Below are 21,143 nucleotides of genomic sequence, written 5' to 3'. Positions count from 1 at the left end.
AGTGCAGAGCCAGGAGTCAGTCCTTCGCACTATCGGGTCTGGTCCAAAAACCAAAAAAGAAAAGAAATCTTAATGCTTCCATGTAAGGGAATGTTTAAAATCCTCAGACTCTCCAGTTCTTGAGTAAAACTCGATCGGGAGACTGCATCACAAAGGGGGAAGCTGTCATTTCCGAGCTCGGGTTTTCGGTTTACAGTGTCCTTGAAAACCCTGCTCCTGTAGCAGATGAATGCAGAGCCTCGTGTCTGCTTCTAGACGGTTCAAGTTTCTGTCAAATGCACCTCTTTATTTGTTTGTTTATTTATTTATTTATTTATTTTTGCTTTTTGGGTCACACCTGGCAATGCACAGGGATTGCTTCTGGCTCTGCACTCAGGAATTACTCCTGGCGGTGCTCAGGGGACCATATGGGATGCTGGGAATCAAACCCGGGTCGGCACGTACAAGGCAAACACCCTACCCATTGTGCTATTGCTCCAGCCCCAGAAATCACCTCTTTAAAGGCAGGCCAATATAAAGTGTGTCTTCAAACAAACTATCAAACTTGGCAGTCACCACTACCCTTTATTGATCCTTGTCTTCTCCAAGTTCTGTTTTTCAGTATTTAACTCTTTTTTTTTTTTTTTGCTTGTTTTTGGGCTATACCTGGTGATACTCAGGACTTACTCCTGGTTCTGCATTAGGGGATTACCCCTGGCAGTCCTTGGGGGCACTGTATGGAATGCTGGGGATTGAACCCAGGTAGGTTGTGTGCAAGGCAGGCACCCTCCTGGCAGTGCTGTCTCTCCAGCCCCAACTCCTGATGTCTAAAAGTATCTTTACCTGGTGGTTTTGATTCATCATTATTACACTATCCTTTTGTAGGAGGGAGATTTTAAAAAACTGTTGAAATACAAAATGTATCACTAAAACCACTTTTAAGTATACCTTTCTGCCATTAAATATACTCATTATGTAACCATTGCCATCATTCACTGTAACATATTCGGCAGGGACTGAGAGTATTAGCAGGTCAGGCACTTTGCAGTCAGCCTTGCTTAGACAGACCCTTGACACTGTACATGATCCCCAGGGCCCTGAGCACATCCAGATATGGCCCCAAGACCAAACCAGAGCAGAACAGTCATCTTTATCTTCCTAAATTGAAAGTCTGTACTTCCGTTCAGCCCCACCCTTGGTCCCCAGCAATCACCATTCTCTCTTTCTCTACGAATTTGATGGCCTCATGTAGTCTTCATAATTCATATTGTCCATTTTACTATATGTCCTTTCGTGATTTTTCTTGTTTCACTTTGCATAATGTTTCCAGGGTTCATCCATGTTGTATCTTGTGTCAGAATTCTCTTACGACTGAAAAATAATTATTTGTATTTATCATATATGTTACATGTTTTAACAAAACAAGGGCCTGGGCTGCGGTGATAGTATATCAGTAGGATATTCACCTTGCACGTGACCAACCGGGTTTTAATCCCACACCACACGTGGTTTCCAAACACGAGCAGGAGTGATCCTTCCACACAGAGCCAGGATTAAGTCCTGAACACCACCAGGTGTGACCCCAAAACAAAAGAATAAATAAACAGGGACCAGAGCGATGATAGTACAGCAGGTAGGGCATTTGTCTTGCATGCGGCCTACCCAAATTCTATCCTCGGCACCATATATGGGGTCCTTTAACCGCTCCAGGAGTAAGCCCTGAACACTGCTGAATGTGGCCCCCCCCAAAAAAGCCAAAAACACATACCAAGTACATGGGCTTTTGTGTACTTTGGGGCTTTTTGTTGTTGTTTGCTTTATTGCAGTGCAGGCAAGTACTCTACCACTGAGTGACGTCCTGGCCATGTGTATGTTTATTAGTTCACCTGTTGTTTTGGGGTTCCACCTCTTAGCTACTGTGATTAATGATGCTGTGACATCACAGTACGTTGCAGTTTCTTCAAGTAGTCTCTCCGTGGCCCTGCTTTCAGGTGCGTGTGTTTAGACGAGGAGGGATTCAGGCCACACCAGGCATTATTCAGGGGACTGTTAGGTACCAGGGACAACCTGGATCTCCTGCACACAGACATACACTCTGGCCCTTTGACCCCCTCAGCAGCGCCCTGCTTCCCCAGGGAGCACCCCCGAGAGTGGAATTCCTGGATCTTGTGGTGATGCTGCATTGAATTATTTGAGAAACCTCCGAACTGCTTCTCCTAGCAGCTTCGCCATTTTACATTCTAATAGTAGTACGCAGGGTTCCAGTTTATCTACATTTTTACTAGCACTTGTTATTTTTTGGTGTGTGTGTGCACGCGCGCCTCCCAGGCAGTGCTCAGAGGTTTAGGGGTCACTCCCAGCACACTCAGCCCTGTCGTCGGGGCTGATGGCTCAGTGCTAGGCCCGGCGGCCCGCGGGCGTGGAAATGGGGACCTAGCGTGTGCAAGGCGTGTGCTCTGGCCTCGGGAGTCATCTGCAAGCCCTGTTTTTGTTCTGTTTTAAAAATGCTCGTACGAAGAAGGCTAGGGAAAAGGGGAGAGATGGGATTGTGACTACAGACTAGGACTACGATGGAGAAAAGGAGAGAAATTATTATGCTACTAGGGAAGAGCTCAGACTGCACTGGGGAGAAAGGAGGAGAGAATCCTATGCCGTGAGGGGAGGGAACGTCAGGGAGGAGGGAGAAGTGCTGTAACCACCAACCAAAAAGACAGCGGTCCTTTCTTTGAATATCCATTAAGGTCAAGTGATTTTTTTAGCATCTGTTGGGGAGAGGGGTGTTGGGGCCACACTTACTCTCTGGGCTTATTCCTGGCTCGGCACCCAGGGGTAACTCCTGGTGGGCTCAAGGGCCAAGCAGCCTGCCCACTGGACTATCTTTCTGGTCTTACTGTAATTTCAAATTTATATTTCCCTAATAATAAATGGTGCAGCAATTTTTCATGAGTTTATTAACTCATTCATAAATATTTGCAAATGTGACAAGTTCCTTGCCTAGTTGTTACTTAGTTTTTAAAATTTGGGGGGGTGGGGTGGTAGAGAGCATTGGTTTTTTTATTTTAAAGACCACACCCTGGCAGTGCTTAGAGATCACTACTAGTGGGCCTGGGGGACCATGTGGGGTGCCAAGGGATCAAACCCAGGTCTGCCTTGAGCAGGGCAAGTGCCCTACCTACTATATTACTACAGCCCCAAATTGCAGGAGTTCTCTATATATTCTGGATATTAAGTTCTCATCAGATAGGTGAATTGCAAATATTCTTTCCCATTCTGTGGGTTACTTTCTCATTCTCTTAATAGTGCCCTTTGATAGTTTTTAGTTTTTTTTGTTTTTTTTTTTTTGCTTTTTGGGTCACACCTGGCGATGCACAGGGGTGACTCCTGGCTCTGCACTCAGGAATTACTCCTGGCAGTGCTCAGGGGACCATATGGGATGCTGGGATTCGAACCCGGTTGGCTGCGTGCAAGGCAAACGCCCTACCCGCTGTGCTATCGCTCCAGCCCCCATGGCGTATTCTGTATGCCAAAAACAGTAACAAGTCTCACAATGGAGACGTTACTGGTGCCTGCTCGAGCAAAGAGCAAGTCAGCGCAGAGCAAGCGCGTGGGATCCGTGTTCACGGGAGGGCGCGGGCGTGAAGAGCAGGGTGTCTGCTGATGTGTGGGGGCTGGGGGCTGTGCCCGGCGCTGTCCTGAGGGGTCTCTCTCCGCATGCAGCGTCTCTGCTCAGCCCTCACAGCTCTCTCGCTCACCCTGATGCTTTTTAACTGAACGTTGCGAACAAAGAGAGTTTAGATTCTGTGTTTCCCACTCCCCAGCTCCCTCCCTTCCTACAGTGCAAGTGTGTCCGTGTGATCTGTGCCCAGCTGGGTCACGGATTCTTCTCGCCTCTCCACGGTGGGCATAGAATCATCTGAGCACTCTTCTCCGTGTCAGAGGCATTGGGGGCATTTCTGGCTTCCTGTGTTTGGCCTGTACAGACATTCCTTCTAGAAGGCTCTGGCGGCCCGGCTGGCGCTTGCCCTGGGTGCTCGGTGCCCCGCACAGCTGTGACCTGTCCCCTCTGTTTGGATTCTTCCCTTGAGCGAGCGTATGTGTGTCCTTTTGTTCTGGTGCTCCACTGGCTTACCGGGAAAGGATACATCCTGGGGAATTGTTTTTAGATCTTCCGTATTTCAGTGTCTTTATTTCAGTGTTTGGATAGTTTGGGTGTAGAAATCTAAGCTGAAAGTTTTGCCTCAGTATTCTGGACCTTTTATTTTTTTAATTGAATCTCTGTGAGATCCACAGTCACAAGGTTGTTCATGTTTGGGTTTCAGTCATACAATGTTCCCGTCCCTGTCCCTTCGCCAGCTCACATTTCCCACCACCAGTGACCCCAAGTTCCCTCCCTCCCAGCACCCTCTTCACCTCTCCTGTCCCAGCAGCAGGCTCTCTGTCTCTCTGTCTCTCTGTCTCTCTGTCTCTCTCTGTCTCTGTCTCTCTCTGTCTCTGTCTCTGTCTCTCTCTCTCTCTCTCTGTCTCTCTCTCTCTCTCCCTCTCCCTCTCCCTCTCTCCTTCTCTCCCTCCCTCCCTCTTCCCCCTTCTTTCTTTCCCCCTCCCTCTCCCCCGTCCCTCTCTTCCTCTTCCCCCCTCCCCCCTTCTGGGCATTATGGTTTCCAGTACGGGTACTAATAAGTTATCATTTATTATCCCTTTACCTACTATCAGCACTTAGTTTTTGTCCAGAGTGATCATTTCCCATTCTCATCGTCATACTGGTCCCCTCTCTATCTTAACTGCTCTGGGATTTTTTTTTTAATTTAAATTTTATTCCAAAATGTTATTACCTGCTATATTTTCTCTCTATCTTCTGTCTCTCTCTCGCTCTCTCTCTTTTTTAAGGAATATGATGATTTTTCCCTTTTGAATTGGGTTGCCTAAGTTTGTATGCAGATCAGAAAAATGATGACATTTTCCTGTAACTTAGATTGTTGTAAGATAGTACGCTCAAAAAGTTGTGACATGGAAATTCATTTTTTACAACAATATGAAATTATTCTTTTAACTAATAATTTATATACTAATTAATAATTATTCATAGACATTTAATTAAAATTAAATTTTACTAGATTATTAAATAAAATAATTTAATAATAATTAACAAAATAATGATGATAAAAGGAATTAATGCTGATTCCTCCTTTGGGGTGTGGAAAGCTAGTGCAGCGAGTAACGGCACTTGCTTTGGACACAGCCGACCCAGGTTCCATCCCTGGCACCTCGTCCCCTTAGCCCACTAGGAGTGGTCCCTGAGTGCAGAGCCAGAAGTAGGCACTGAGCACCTACCTTTGGGTGTGAGCTCCCCCCCCCCAAAATAATAAAATTTCCTTTCTCTCTTTGCTCATGCTGTATAAATGTAAATATCCGTAAGCTCTCCTTTTATTCTTCTCCTGAGTTTGTGTCTGTTTCCTTTTGGTTGGTTTTGGGGAGAGGCCGTCATTCGCTTATGCTTGTCTCTGTCAGGGTGTTAAGCAGGTAGTGAGGACCGGGGAGTTGGCCCAAAGAGCCTGAGAGCGTGCTTTTTACACGCAGACGCCCGGACACCCCCGCCCCCACGGGGTCCCACAGACACTGAAGTGTGTGGCCAAAATAAATAAATCAGGTGGTGCGTCTTCCATATCACACAGGAGAAATGTGAACTCCTTTCCTCTGTAGCTTCAGGGTAGTGGGGGCTTCAGTTTTGAAGTCTTCTCTGGCCCGGTATGCCCTCATTTGCGCTGGCAGCTTGTTCTCCGTCAGCTCTGAATGGGAGGCTCTGCATCTAGAACTGGCCTGTGTTCGCTTGCCTGGCGTCTTTGAAACGGGCAAAATAATTTTGTGAACTGAATGCAGGGCTGCTATTTCCGCAGGACTCTTTGGGTATAAGCAAACTGTTGCCTTATCTCCAAGGATACTGATTCGGAGGCTGGAGATTGTGTAGCAGGTAGGGCACTTGCACAGGGCCTGGCGGGGGCTCCCCCGGCACCCCTCGGGGCCCTCAAGCATCACCAGGTGTGGTGACTCTGTGTTCAAACAGTGAGATTGACACTATATGCAGAATGTGATACTTCTGGGTTTTCCAGGTCTCCCCTCCACCCCTCAGAGGTCGTAAAGCCTCTTGAGTTGCCTGATCTGGGAACATTCTGGCGAACTCTCCTGGAAAGGTGGTCTTTAAGGGGAAGCAAGTTGCATTTCACAAATGCAACAATCAAGGCAACGGAAAACCTCCTAAGCGAAGCACATCTTCCTGTGAAGCAATCAGTCATGTTGTTAGACAAACTGCCTCAATAGCTGGCAGAACAGCAGGAACATAGCCATTTTGCTTCCTTAGTTACAGAGTGATAGTGTACTTGACCTTCAGCAGAGCAGGGTCACCGAGAGGGCATCTCTAACCGCTCTGTCTGGTTTTGGTGACTGGAGTCTCACTGGCAGTTTGGAAGCAAAGCCCCGGAGTTGACCCACCCTCCTCGGGCCTGGCCAGTTGCTCAGGACAATGTCCATGAAGCTTCCCGGAGCCACTGGCCTGCAAATGTAAGTGACTGGAGTTCAACAGTGCTGCGGCACTGGAACCTGTTCTCTTTCTCCTTTGTTTGCAGGGAAGCCTCCTTTGAGCGCTTTGTGTTTTGTGGGTATTTGTTCTTGGAGAAGTTGATAAAAGAGCAGTAAATTTAGTTACCTGTTAACATACTTTAAAGGAATTCAGCATAGTGCCTTGCTGTGCTTAGCAATTAGCATTTTTTCAGAGAAACTTGTATTTGTGTTTACTGGGTAAATTCAACAAAGCAAAAGCTGTTGCTTGCAGCTAATTTATCTGCCTAAAGAGTTTCTGAACCCTGTTATCCTTAACCGCTTAACACCTTGTTGTTTTCCATATCAGCTGCTACTAGCTCTTGACTTTGGATCTTTGTTTTTGTGCCAATAATGTTAGAACTATAAGTTATCTTTAACAGTATCTATCAACAGGAAAAATTAAAAACTAATCAATTCTGGTTCAGATGAGGTTGGTTTATAAAACTCAGGTTTCAATTCTTCACTGACTTCAGTATAAAGAACCGGATTTACTGGTAGGTCATCAAAAAAGTGATTCTTTCTAACCATGGCACCTTCGCAATGAAAGGTTTAATTCTTTGTTTGAGATTGGAATAAGCACTTTGGAACAGCGGCTTCCTATGGAATTCTCTCTGCTGCAGGCGGCCAACCCAAAGGGTAGTTAACTCTTGACCAGCTGACCCTCTCTAATAGCTCTTTGAAATAAAAGCGAGCCTTTGGTACGTTTCAGTGCAAGCTCGGGGCATCCCCTGCCTTTACCCTATTTGAGGATTTACTTTGTTCATTATTTCGTGTGGAATGCTAAGGTGTTAACAAGTAGGAAGTTCCTGCTTTCCATTTGTAACATGTTTTCATGACCTCTTTTTTCTCACAGGGTGTGGACTTTGTTGCCTATTTATAAGGGAAGGGAATGTTGCAGCCCAAACCCCAGAATAAACGTAGGTTTCAGAAACCTACAGAGGGTTCTTTAGTTCTGTGCTCTGGGCATCTCCCCACCTAGGTGTCCATCCTTGTCCGGTGGCCGCAGTGCCCTGTAGAAGCGTTTCCTCCTAATTATCCCCTCGAGCGCATTGCCAAGCAGGGTCAGGTTGTGGTGGAGTACAGGAGGGTCTCGTTGCAGGGGGCAAATGTGTGTAGGAATCCATCTTCGGCTTCGTAAACCCGCGGTGTCAGTGGTAGGCAGAGCTCCTGGGCTTGGATGCCAAACCTCCAAGGTAGGTGGTACCTGCGGGGCGGCTACTGGGCTACTGAGCAGGCGGCTGGCAGCGGAGCGGAACTGAGGAGCCTCAGTGAGCCCCAGGGGCGAGGACTGAGTCAGACTTCTTTCTTGTTCCCAACTTAAGTGCTTCGTCACCAAACAGCCACAGTGACCTAGTATGTGCCTCGTGGGGAGGAGAAATAGGTGGTAGGCTGGAAGTTCGCTTCACGCGGTGTGGACGGGGCTAAGGTGTGGGAGCCCTGGGAGCCCAGAACGGGTTTGTCCACGAACCTCAGGGTCAGGCAGAGGCAGAGGAGCAGGGGTTTTACTGACGCTCAGACAGTAGACATCTGTGCTGCGTGCATGGCTAACTTCAGACAGGATGCGGAACGGAGCAGCTGACGCACCCTCCGTGTGAGTCAGAGATCATGACCTGGAGGACCTTTGTCCGTTCTTGCTTTCACATCCTGCCTGCCCAGGGCTTAATTGAGTCCTTTGTGCGCAGAGTCCTTTAGAGTAGCAGTCTAATAACCAGTCCTTTAAACCAGTGGTTTGCTTGTGAAAGTGCAAGTGTTTGGTCTCAGACGTAGACCTGGGTGTTGTCAGGCGTTTATTCGTTCCTGTACACTAAATCCTGACCTGTGCTGCTCAAGCAGCTTGAAAGGGGGTTTTCAGGAAGTAGCTGAGGCCAAAGGCCAAGATTAGTGTTTAAAAAGTAGGCATGATATCCAAAAGAACAAAAGCAACCGCTGTTGGAGAGGATGTGGGGAGAAAGGGACCCTTCTTCACTGCTGGTGGGAATGCCGACTGGTTCAGCCCTTCTGGAAAACAATTTGGACGACTCTCAAAAAATTAGATATTGAATTCCCATTTGACCCAGCAATACCACTGCTGGGAATATATCCCAGAGAGGCAAAAAAGTACAATCGAAACAACATCTGCACATGTATGTTCATCGCAGCACTGTTTACAATAGCCAGAATCTGGAAAAAACCCGAATGCCCCAGAACAGATGACTGGTTGAGGAAACTTTGGTACATCTATACAATGGAATACTATGCAGCTGTTAGAAAAAAGGAGGTCAAGAATTTTGTAGTCAAGTGGATGGGCATGAAAAGTTTCATGCTGAGTGAAATGAGTCAGAAAGAGAGAGACAGACATAGAAAGATTGCACTCATCTATGGTATATAGAATAACAGAGTGGGAGACTAACACCCAAGAACTGTAGAAATAAGTACCAGGAGGTTGACTCCATGGCTTCGAGGCTGGCCTCACGTTCCGGGGAAAGGTCAACTCAGAGAAGCGATCACCAACTACATTGTAGTCGAAGGCCATGTGGGGGAAGGGAGTTGCGGGCTGAATGAGGGCTAGAGACTGAGCACAGCGGCCACTCAACACCTTTATTGCAAACCACAACAGCTAATTAGAGAGAGAAAACAGAAGGGAATGCCTTGCCACAGTGGCAGGGTGGGGTGGGGGGGAGATGGGATTGGGGAGGGTGGGAGGGACACTGGGTTTACGGGTGGTGGAGAATGGGCACTGGTGAAGGGATGGGTTCCCAAACTTTGTATGAGGGAAGTATAAGCACAAAAGTGTATAAATCTGTAACTGTACCCTCACGGTGATTCTCTAATTAAAAATAAATAAATTTAAAAAAAAAAAAAAGTAGGCATGATAGGACCAAAAAGAAATGCTTCAGTATGTCAGAATGTGTCTGATATGTGACTGGAGCGATAGCACAGTGGGTAGGACGTTTGCCTTGCACACAGCCGGCTCAGGTTCAATTCCTTCATCCCGCCTGCCTGGCAAGCTACCTGTGACGTATTCGATATGCCAAAAATAGTAACAGGTCTCACAATGGAGCGTTACTGGTCCAGCTTGAGCAAATCGATGAACACCGGGACAACAGTGCTAATATGTTCTCCAGTGTCTGATATGTTCTTACCCTATTACCAGGCTGATCCTTTCTCTCTGTGGTAATATGCAGCAGGTGCCCTGGGGAAAAAGTCGGTTTCCACCTGATGTCTGCTAGGGTTTAAATTCACAGACCACAAGACTTTCTTAGAGATTCCATCCTGCCACTACTTTGCCTTTCCCCAAATTATATCTAAATTCCCCCTTTGGAGTAGGATGATTTTTTTTTTCTTTTTGGGTCACACCTGGCGATGCTCAGGGGTTACTCCTTGCTCTGCGCTCAGGAATTACTCCTGGCGGTGCTCAGGGGACCATATGGGATGCTGGGAATCGAACCCAGGTCGGCTGTGTGTAAGGCAAAGGCCCTCCCCGCTGTGCTATCGCTCCAGCCCCTGGAGTAGGATTCTTATCCCAAATATTTCCCAGTTAACACGTCACTTTCTCAGAGTTCACCTAGTCTGAATTTCTTACAGAGCAAGAGGGATCCCATTGCAGACATGACTGCCCCCCCCCCCCGCCCCAAGGAGATTGTATCGGGGATTTGGGCTCCTTATATTCAGAAACCGTGAAACTTGGAGACGCACCCCTTAATAGGTCAGGGAGTCAGAGCTATGGCTGAGGCATGGTCACAGAGCTGGCCAGTGGCCAAATCAGCTCCAAGTTTAAATCACCCCATTGTCATCCCCGATCTTTCCTCCTCCACCCCCCAGGCAATTTTGATGACTCTGCTCGAAGCAACCAGGTGGCACAGGGCCAGTGCTCAGCTGGTCCGAGTGAAGTACAGGCAGGATACCCTTGTGTTTAGCCATTGGGAAAGCTTCCTTCTGAGCACTCACTCTTTTTTCCTTTTTTTTTTCTTTTTGGATCACACCCAGCGTTGCTCAGGGTTTCCTCCTGGCTCTGCACTCAGGAATCACTCCTGGCGGTGCTTGGGGGACCATGTGGGATGCCGGGGGTTGAACTCAGGTCGGCCGCGTGCAAGGCAAACGCCCTACCCGCTGTGCTTTCACTCTGGCCCATGCGCACTCACTCTTTTTTGTTTCTGGACCCCACTTTTGGTCCTCAGGAATGACCCCTGGCTATTCGACGCAAGTCAGGCACGTGCCTCACCTCCTGTACTGTCTCGCTGGCCCAATTCATTTTGTGAGTGGTGCTCAGAGCTTACTCCAAGATCACTCTCAGCTGTGTGCCCAAGGACCTCTCCTGACAGGAACCAAGGGGTCACATATGGGACCCCATGTGGGTGGGCTGCGCCCGCCCCTAGCTGTACTCTCTGGCCCAGGAGACTCGTTCTTTTAAGTAAATTTTTTTTTTGTAGCAATGTACATAACTTCACAGTTCCTAAATATATAACACTAAGTCATAACAAAAATTTTCATGGTACCACCACCCAGGTTAAAATAGAATAGAAAATGGGGCTGGAGTGATAGCACAGCAGGGAAGGGCATTTGCCTTGCACACGGCTGATCCGGGTCCGATTCCCAGCATCCCACATGGTCCCCTGGGCACTGCCAGGAGTAATTCCTGAGTGCGGAGCCAGGAGTGACCCCTGTGCATCGCCGGGTGTGACCCAAAAAGCACAAAAATAAATAAATAATAAAATAGAATATCCTGCGGTCCACAAAGCAGTCCCCTTAGCAGTCCCTGCTCCATCTTTACTCTCTAAAGATACCTCTGTTCTGACTCCTTCAACCCTGGGTTAAAATGTTCTGTTTGGTTCGTTTTGGTTTTTGAGCCACACCTGGCAGTGTCCAGGGCTCATTCCTCTCTCTGCTCTAAGGACCATCAGGACCAGGGAGCAGGCAGAATGGGCTGTCCAGCCTTTGGCTACCTCTCTGCCTCACATGGAATTTTTTATCTGTTCATTCTTCCCAAAACCTTTTAAAGAGGTTTTCTGAAGTTTAATTCACAGCACAATTCACCTACTTAAAGTATACAATCCTGTACTTTGATTTATTCGCATGGCTTTATAGCCATAACTATTACGTAGTTCCAAGAACAATTTTGATTTTCTCAAAATCCTTGTCCATTAGTTGTCACACCCATCGTCCCCTCCCCCCACACACTCACACACCATTTCTCTAACCAACAGTCATAGGCAAACACTGATTTCCTTTCTGTATGGATTGACTTGATACTTGATTTGCTGTTTGGAACCATACCATATGTGGCCCTTCTGGCTGTGGGTCTTTCTTCTTTAACTCAGTTAAATGTTTCCAAGGTTTTTATCCTTGGTGTAGCAAGTAACAGTACTTCATTCCTTTTAATCGCAGAATAACAGTCCATAGTATGAATAGATCAGTTGATCGTCATTGAATTGTGTCCAGTTTTCATGGGCATAATTTTTGTTTCTTTTGCATATAAAACGTGAAATAGAATGGTGAATCATATGGCAACTCTATTAATCGTTTGAAAACTCATTTTTTTAGCGTTTTCATCATTTTATATTTATACACCCTAGTATATTAGTGTTCCAGCGTCCTCACATCATGACCGATGGTCGTTCCCTTCCTTAGCTCCTGACCACCCCATTCATTGGGCGTGGCGTATCTTAATGTGGCTTTGATTTGCATTCTCCTCGTGACTGATATTGAACATTAGGATCCTCTTTTTTGGGTTAATTTTTCCTATTTTCTTTGAGGGATGGATCCAGCTTCATTCATTCTCTTGCATGCTGTGTCCACTTGGCCCATCATTGAAAAAACTTTTTCTATTTTAATTCACTGTGAGATACACAGTTACAAAGTTGTTCATAATTGAGTTTCAGCCTGAAAAAAACTGTTCTTTTTCCATTGTGTTGTCATGACCTTTTTGTGAAAGGTCATTCAACCATATGAAGGTCTATTTCTGGGCACGGTATTCCATTTTATTCATTTATTTGCCGGTGTTTATATCATTGTAACACTTTGATTACTGTAGCTTTGTAATATATTTCAAAATCAGGAAGTATGAGTTTCCAACTTACTTCTTTGAGATTGGCTATTCTGGGTCTCTTGTGTTTATAAATAAAGAATAAACTATTGGTTTTTGGGCCATGCTCAAAAACCACCATGCAGGCAGTGCTGGGAGGTTGTTCCTGGCTCTCCACTCTGGCATCATTTCTGGCAGGGCTCAGGGATCAGACCCGGGTCATCTGCATGCAAGGCAATTGCCTACCCACTGTACTATCTGGTCTCTTGTTTCCCTGTGAATTTTAGGGTTTATTATTATTTTATTTTGGGGGGTTTGAGTGTTTTTGGAGGGGGTAGTCACACCCGGCAGTGTGCAGGGCATACTTCTGGTTCTGTGTTCAGGGAACTACTCCTGGCAGACTTAGGGACTGTATGTGGTTGGAAAATGAACCCTGGTTGGCCGTGTGCAAGGCAGATGCCCTACCCCTGTGCTGTCACTCTGGCTCCTCCTGATAACATGAAGGATTGGCTTGTCAGTTTATACAGGTAAGGCGGTTGGAATTTTGACAGGGATTACATTGAATCTGGTGAATCAAAGTGAGTTGTATTGACAGCTTGACACTATTCTTCTGATCCATAAATATGGATGTCTTCATACTTTCCTAGCTTCTATTTCACTGGTGTTTCAGAGTTTTCAGTGTATAAGTGTTGCACTTCGTCAGATTTACTTCTGTGTATTTTTTTAATAGCATAGGCAGTGGTTCTCTGAATGTTACTTTTAGACTATTGAAAAATAATTATATGTGATTGTGTATGTTGATCTAGAACTGTATCAGCTATAATAGTTTTCTGTGGCTTTCTTGGGATTTTTTGAATTCAAGTTCATATCATGTTTAAATAATAGCTAGTTTTAATTTTTTCTTTCTAGATCTGTGTGCCTTTATTTATTTTTTTGACTGATTACCCTTGTTAGAACCTCCAATACAATATAAAGTAGAAGTGATTAAAGAGGCTGTCTTGGTCTTGATCTTAGGGATAACATCTTTTAGTCTTTCATCATTCCATATTATGGTAGCTTTGAGTCTTTTCCAGGTTCCCTTCATTAGTAAGTTCCCTTCATTTAGAACTTCCTTCTATTCCTAGTTTAAGTATTTTATCATGGAAGGATGTTAAATTTTGTCAACTGCCTTTTCTGCTTTTATTCAGATGACCATCTGACTTTCCTTTTAATGTGGTATCATACATGTATATATTTACTTGTTCTGAACCAGCCCTTCATTCCTGTAATAAACCCCTCTAGCCATGCTGTATAAGCCTGTACGTGCTGCTGGGTTAGGTTTGGTAGTGTTTGAGGGGGTTTTGCATCTGTTTTTACAAGTCGGGAGAGCCTGGGAAGCTCCCCATGGCGTGTTCATATGCCAAAACCAGTAACAATGATAGGTCTCATTCCCCTGATCCTGAAGAGCCTCTAATGTGGCACCGTTGGGAAGGACGAGTAAAGAGAGGCTGCTAAAATCTCAGGCTGGGATGAATGGAGACGTTACTGGGCCCTCTTGAGCAGATTGACAATCAGCGGGATGACAGTGATGCAGTGACAGTGATTTTATAAAAGAAATACTGGTTTGAGTTTTCTTGTGTTTTTTTTTTTTTTGGTTGTGGTATCCGGTAATGTTGATCTCTTAGAATTGCAAACTGTGTGTTTGTGTGTACGTGTGTACGCATGCACACATACATGTTGCCAGGACTTACAAGGAGCACCGTTAAAATGAACATCCTAGCAGGGTCCAGAGAATCGAACCTGGGTGTGCTGCGTGCAAGGCAAGCCCCCAAGCCACAGTACTCTCTCTGGCCCCTTTTCTTACGTATTTTTAGGAATGTCTGTGGAGTGTTGGCTCACAGTACACATTTTCTGTTTTGTATTGGTTTGGGGGCCACACCTCATGACTTTGTGGACTACTACTTGGCTCTGTGCTCAGGGGACCATGTGGTGGCAGTGGTCAAGCCATGGATGGGCACATGCAAGGCCAGGCCTTCACCCCTGTACTGTCTCTCTGGCCCAGAATGTTCTGCTGATGGGGAAACATGCTTGATTTCAGTGCCCAGGTGACCACTCAGAACTTCCCCTGTGTTTGGTGATAATTGGCTACATCCTTGACCCATCTGTTTCCCGTGGGCTTTTTCCAGTGACATCCCTCTGGGACGGGGAGGTTGCCAGGGTTCTGTAAATAGCTTTAATCTCAGCAGTTTTCAGCGCGATGCCAGGTCTGTGTGCTGTGCCCTGCAGTGTTGTAAGAGCCTTTCTTCTGCACGTTGTCTTCGTACATGGAGGTTGTGTAACCGACTTGGGGGAGAGCAAAAAAACCAAGAAATTCAAGATCATTGCTAAAAAGTTAGTTTGGTAGTTTAGTATTTTATTGAAGCTGTGTAAAACAGTCCTGAAAATCCCTTGATTTTGCCCTCCCTCTTGTGTTTTTAAAGTTAGAAGCAGCTATTATTAGACTTTGTTTTTAGGCCCCAGCAGTTAGAAACCCTTCACGTTTGTGAAGCCCAGAGTTCAGTCCCTCGCGCACACTCTCAGAAGTTTGTATTTTCTTGGGGTCCTGCCGTGGTCATGTCTCATCAGTTCCTTTGTTGGCCTGGGTCTAAGTCCAGATTGATTGTGCAAAGCTTTAGTGAAAGCGAGAGGCCCGATCCCCAGGGCACCTCTGGATGTCTTTCTGAACCCGCTCTGATCCGGTTCACTCCTCACCCACAGGTACCGCGTACACAGACCTCTCGGCCGGAATCTCCAGGGATGACCAGCCCCTCTCCACGCATCCAGATAATTTCCACCGACTCTGCGGTAGCTTCACCTCAGCGCATTCAGGTACTGGCACCTGTCCTACTTGGTTTCAGTTCTGCGACCGTCCCCGAGCCCCAGCCAGAGCCCCTAACCGAGTGGTTTCACTAAGGAGTTGTACCTCTTGGACATCCAAGTACACAATAGCCTCGTTTTTATTTTTATCTTTAAAAAATAAAAGAATGAAAGAAAAGCCAGAAAAAGAATACAGCAGTTAAGGCACTTGCCTGGCACATTGCTGACCCAGGTTTGATCCTCGGCATCCAGTTTGGCTCCAGAGCACAGCCACATGCAACCCCCATCCCTGAAAAATTACATACATACATATACAAAACATATACATATATGCGTGTATAATAAAACAAGGGCCAAATACAATGCTTGCCTCACACGCAGCCAGCCTGGATTCGATCCCTGGCACCACATATGATCCCTTGAACTCATCCAGAAGTGATGTCGCCCCAACACACACACACACACACAGCAAGAAGAGATATAAAACTTACTGAACTGCAGAAATCTAAGCTTTTTCCAAACTGTCGTGATGGTGTACTGCCTTATTATGTGCTTCCAAATTAAGAGGCATTGTGGGCTGGAGCGATAGCACAGCGGGTAGGGCCTTTGCCTTGCACGTGGCCGACCCAGGTTTGATTCCTTCGTCCCTTTTGGAGAGCCCGGCAAGTTACCAAGATTATCCCGCCTGCAGAGCAGAGCCTGGCAAGCTCCCTGTGGCGTATTCGATACGCCAAAAACAGTAACAAGTCTCACATGGAGAGACTCACATGGAGATGTTATTGGTGCCCGCTCGAGCAAATCGATGAGCAATGGGATGGCAGTGCTACAGACAGTGTGTCCTCGTAAGAGTATGGACTCATGGGCCCAGAGCCATAGTAAAGTGGGGAGGCCTTTGCCTGGTAAGTAACTGACCTGATGAGGTCGATCTCCAGTACCCCGTATGGTCTCCAGCCCTGCCAGGAGTGCTCCTGAGTGCAAGCCCTGAGTGCCGCATGGTATGACTCAGAAGGAAAAAAATTAGATTCCCAGCAAGAGAGATAATCTAAGGGGTTAAGGTGCCTGCCTCGAAGCAGCCAACCCTGATTCAGTCTGTAGCACCCCCCAGCCATCGCTGGGTGCAGCCCTGGTTGTCCCCAGTCACCACCAAGGTAGCCCAAGTAGATGGTGTCCCTGAACCTCCTTGACGCTGCTTGGAAGACGGAATTAAGAAGTTGGATTTCCACTCTTTCTCTCTTTCTGTATTGTGCAATACTTTACCTAAGTGCAAAGGTCCGTTTACTTGAATTTTTGTTTTGTTTTGGGGCCATAGTTGTTAGTGCTCAGGAACTACTCCCAGCTCAGTGCTCAGGGTACCATGCATTACCAGGGATTGAACTTGGACTTCCTGCTTCTCTAGCCCTCTGAGCTATCACTCCACCTATTTGTCATTCTTTTAAATTCGTACCAAGTGAGAAACAGTTAAGTATTCGGATATCCAATAAGTCCTAAGTCCAACATGAATGAGTTTTTATTATTCCTCAGAATGTATAACTTTAGCTCAGTTCATTTTCTGTTATTATTTGCTGGTGCTGAATTAAAAGTAGGGTACATTTGCTTTGCTTTGTTTTACGTAATAGATACTAGCGTTCTTCCTACAATTCTCCTGACTCTGGAAACTTACCTGTGCTTCACCACGGCTGTTGCACCGTGGTCATAGACCCATCTGAGGAAGAGGAGAACAGATAGACTTCTGAGATTCTTCATGTCTTGCTAAAAATACCTTTATGTCGCTGGGTGTGAAACTCGGCCTCACACTCCTGAGCCGTATCCCGAGCCATCGCGGGGAGGGCGCACCTCCCCGGTGCTGGTGTATTGTTTCCTTAAGAGCCTTTTGAGTATTCTTTTCTGGGGCCATTTCCCTGCCCCTGGTGCTCGGCCAGTGACAGCCCCAAGGTCCTGGCTGGAATCCTGGGAACTAGAGGTCTTGCAGAGACGCTGTTGTTGAGCCTTGACTCTCTCCAGGCCAGTAGCACTTGGCAGGAGCCTTCTGTAGAGTAAGCAGAGTTGAGAATAACTTTCATTGCATATTGTCAATAAGATGCTTATGCCTCATATAGTTAAGTTGACTATATTCCAAAGTGTGGGGATTTTTGTGTATTTTTAAGGAAAATGGAGCAATAGGATAACTTCTTGATTCTTGGTGCTGATGGCCTAAATGAAGCTCCCCCTTCCAGGTAATCTCCAGCCCCTTCACACCTGGGAGGAGAATGAATTCCCTGGTGTTTCAACAAGTAACAATGCTTGGAACTCAAGTAGTCACTTCTTGAAAGAGTAGATTCAATAAAAGCATGATCGGGCTGGCCACAGGCGCTCACTTCACATCGAAGGAAGATTGCTGGGAGAAGGGGTGTGTCCTTGAAAAATTTTGTTTTTGTTCAGGGACCACACCCAGGGTGCTCAGGGATCACTCCTTCCTGGCTCTGTGCTCCGGGATCTCTTCCTGCCGGGAAGGGGGCCGTATGGGATGCTGGGGTGACCCTGGGTTAGGTGCATGCAAGGCAAGTGCCACACCCACCGTACTCGCCCTCCAGCCTCGTTTCTTGGAAAATGTTACCGCTCTTGCCAGAACTGCCTTTCAGAGAGGTTCTGCACGGGTGTATTCGCACAGGGCCAGTGTGAGTGTCTGCCTCCTGTCCCCGCTGCACCCACCTGCGAAGGCACCTGCAGCCTCCCCTGGCGCCTCCGCCTGCTAGATCACGTTACCGCTATGTACAGTTTGCATTTTTACATTTACCCAGGCATATGTGTTTAATGAATACGTTGTATTTTTCACTATCAAAGCTGATAGTCAAGTTTTATATCATTATAAATCAGAAAATACTCTTCCCTGTTCTTCCCAGTTTCCCTACCCACACACTCCAAGAGATTTTTCTGAAAATTGTACCCTTATTGTAATTCGATAGTTTTGTTTAAGTTTACTCTAGGACTTAAGGATACAGCGTACGTTAAGATGGATGTTTCCATAATCGCTGCTCTGAACTGGCACAGAGAAGTCAGTCTGCTAAGCCCTTGGTTTACAGGAGAATGGGTATTCAGGATATTCAGTATACCATTTATGAAACTGGAATTCCAGGCTGGTTTGGGTATTGGCTGTAGTTCTCAACTCTCCGGCTGAGCCCACGAGTTGAAATGCTTTTTGGCAGGGGCCAGGGGTGACCAGTGGCCAGGAGTGCCTCCCGCTATATATGCTAGACTCCGTCCCTGCAACTTTGCTAAGACACACTCCCCTTCCCCCCACAGTGCCACAGCCGAGTATGTAGTCTCTGGTGCACAACTACGTGTGTGTGAGCATTGCAATAAGAGTGTGCGGCCCTCAGCAGCCACCACTAAAAGACATGCAAGTACCACGACCAGGATTACAGCCCTTGGTGAGCACTGCAACAGACTGCATGAACAGCAGAGCTAAGAGTGCAGCCCCTGGTGAGCACATGTGCAGGCGCAGCAACTAGAGAGTACCGCCCGTGGTGAGCATTGTCCCTGAGTGTGTAAGCACCACAACCAGGTGTGCAAACAGGAGGGCCGCAGAGCTAGTACGGGAGGTAAGGCGCTTGCCTTGCATGTGGCCTACCCCAGTTGAATCCCGGGCACTGCTGTGGTCCCCATGCCTCACCAGGGATATCTCCCTAACACGGAGTCAGGAACAGCTCCTGAGCATCACTGGATTGGCCCCCCAAAATAAAGTAAAACAGAAAGTGTGTAAACACCACAACCAAGTGTGTGAAACCCTGATCGTCACAACAGATGAGAAGGGAAGGGAGGAAAATGTCTTTCTGTACCAGCGAAAGGATCTTTTTTTTACCTTCCCCTAGATTACTGCATTGAACTGACCTGTGTGTTGCTTAATTTACAAATATTTTGGAGGCTTTCTAGCTATCGCTGGTTTCTTTCTTTTTTTTTTAATCTAGGTAGTTTCTTTGCAGGATTTGTTTTTCCTAGTGCTGGGGGTTGAACCCAGGGCCTCCCACTTACAGGGCAAGTGCACTGCCGCTGAGCCACATCCCCTGTCTGGTTTTTATTCTTCAAGGTGTGTTCCTGACACAGTACGGATTGTCTTAGTGCGTGTTCTATGCCAGCTTGAAGAATATGGATTCTACTTTTATGACATGTATTGTTTTATGAATGTTAATTACAGTCAGTTGGCTGGTAGTGCTATTCAGATTACCTGTATCCTTTTTGGTTTTCTGCCTTTGTTTGATCTGCCAATTACTGACAGGGTCTACATCCACATGATAATAGCTGATTTCTCTTTCTCCTTGCACTTCTGTCAGGATTCTCCTTATGATGCTTCGTTGTTAGGCAAATCACATTTAAGATGGTTATGTCCCCTTTTTTTCTTTCCGTTTTTGAGCCACACCAGCAGTGCTCAGGGCTCACTCCTGGCTGCCCTTAGGAGGCTATATCGGGGGTGACGGACCTTTCAGTTGGCCACACGCGAGGCGAGCCCCCGCCCCTGTGCTGTCTGTTAACATCATGAAAGGTTTGTGTGTGAGTTTCCCCCATCCTTGCTTCTTGTCGCTGCCGTTGACGGATGACCAGGGGTCGCGCACCCCAGGTCGTACTGCTCCCTCACAGGCGTGCTCGTGGGGCTTGCGTTCGACGAGTTGTCTTTCCCGGATTGCGTTCTTGGCATGGTACGCGGGAGGTCTCAGACAGCAAAGCCGCTGGGATGGTGCTTTTTCGTATCGATGGCACCAGCGGTCGCGTTTGGTGCTTGCCACGTCGGTGTTTTTGCTGCCGGGCCGTCCCCAGGCACCATGTCTGATGTGTTATGCCAGATAACCTTTTAGATTGCACGTTTGTTTTGTCTTTAAGTTAATATAGTTGTCATAGTTGTCTTTTGATTAGTATTGGGACAGTGTATTTTCTTCAGCCCATTATTTTTGGTACATCTGTGTCTAGGGCTTCGTTTAATTGCTTTCATTCCTTTTCATTGTTGGGTTTTCTTTTTATTCAAATTGAAGTCTCTGTCTTTTCATTGGTGTAATGTACACCACTCACACTTAAATTATTATTTAGGTAAAATCAACCAGGTGTATAGTTCTTTTCTATTTGTTGCTAGTAGCTTCTTTCCCTGTCTTTTATTGTTTGATTAAGTAACTTATAAGATCCCATTTATCTCATCTCTTAGTGTCTCAAATGCACCGCTGTTTAGTTGTTTAGTTTTGGGCCACTATCTCTCCAGTCCTTCTTTATCTTGATTTTTAAAAGTTTAATATTTTGGGGACATGAAGCATTTTGAGGCGAGAGAGAGAGTGCAGTGGGCAGGGTGCTTGCCCTGCATGCCTCTGACCTATAAATGTTTACTTGGAACCATTGCCATTTCCTTATAAACCGAACAGTCATGTATCACGGATCTGATTATTAAGCTCTGTAATTTCTGTGTAAGGGAATATAGTTTTTAAAAAATGGTGTTATAAATTCTTTTCCACTCAGGTCATTGTTTGTTACACTCACACCATTTTCCTTTCTCCTGAAGAGTGAATATGTGAGTGAGCACTGTGCAAAGTGCTGGTTTTCTCACTGGAAGGAATTGGGGAGGTGGAAAGGGTCCACGAGACTGGCCAGGCGAGGGGAGAAGTATGTGAGCGCTTAGCGGGAGGAAATACTTTTACCAAGGTCCCATCGTATTGGTGGTATAGGAAGAACTTTGACATCCATCATATCCTTTCGCTGTCCCGATGGTCTTTTCTGTAGCTGT

The 21,143-nt window shown here is 46.4% G+C and overlaps 1 protein-coding gene across 4 annotated transcripts in view; it reads left to right on the top strand.

Annotated features, from left to right (window-relative positions):
- NR2C2 (nuclear receptor subfamily 2 group C member 2) overlaps positions 1-21,143 on the top strand; it is a 79,825-nt gene that overhangs the window by 27,098 nt on the left and 31,584 nt on the right. For 3 of the 4 annotated variants that reach the window (XM_055134265.1, XM_055134267.1, XR_008629717.1), the window contains one exon: positions 15,308-15,418. In XM_055134265.1, coding sequence (XP_054990240.1) covers positions 15,347-15,418 — 72 coding nt within the window. In that variant the 5' untranslated portion in view covers positions 15,308-15,346. Of the gene's footprint in view, positions 1-15,307; positions 15,419-18,685; positions 18,814-21,143 lie in introns of those variants that run through there. The other variant, XM_055134266.1, reaches the window with a different exon arrangement.

The sequence above is a fragment of the Sorex araneus genome, chromosome 4 (genome assembly GCF_027595985.1).
Source record: "Sorex araneus isolate mSorAra2 chromosome 4, mSorAra2.pri, whole genome shotgun sequence".
NCBI classification, from domain to species: Eukaryota; Metazoa; Chordata; class Mammalia; order Eulipotyphla; family Soricidae; genus Sorex; species Sorex araneus.
The sequence above is the reverse complement of the archived record's forward strand: the minus strand, read 5'-3'. Positions and strand labels throughout refer to the sequence as shown.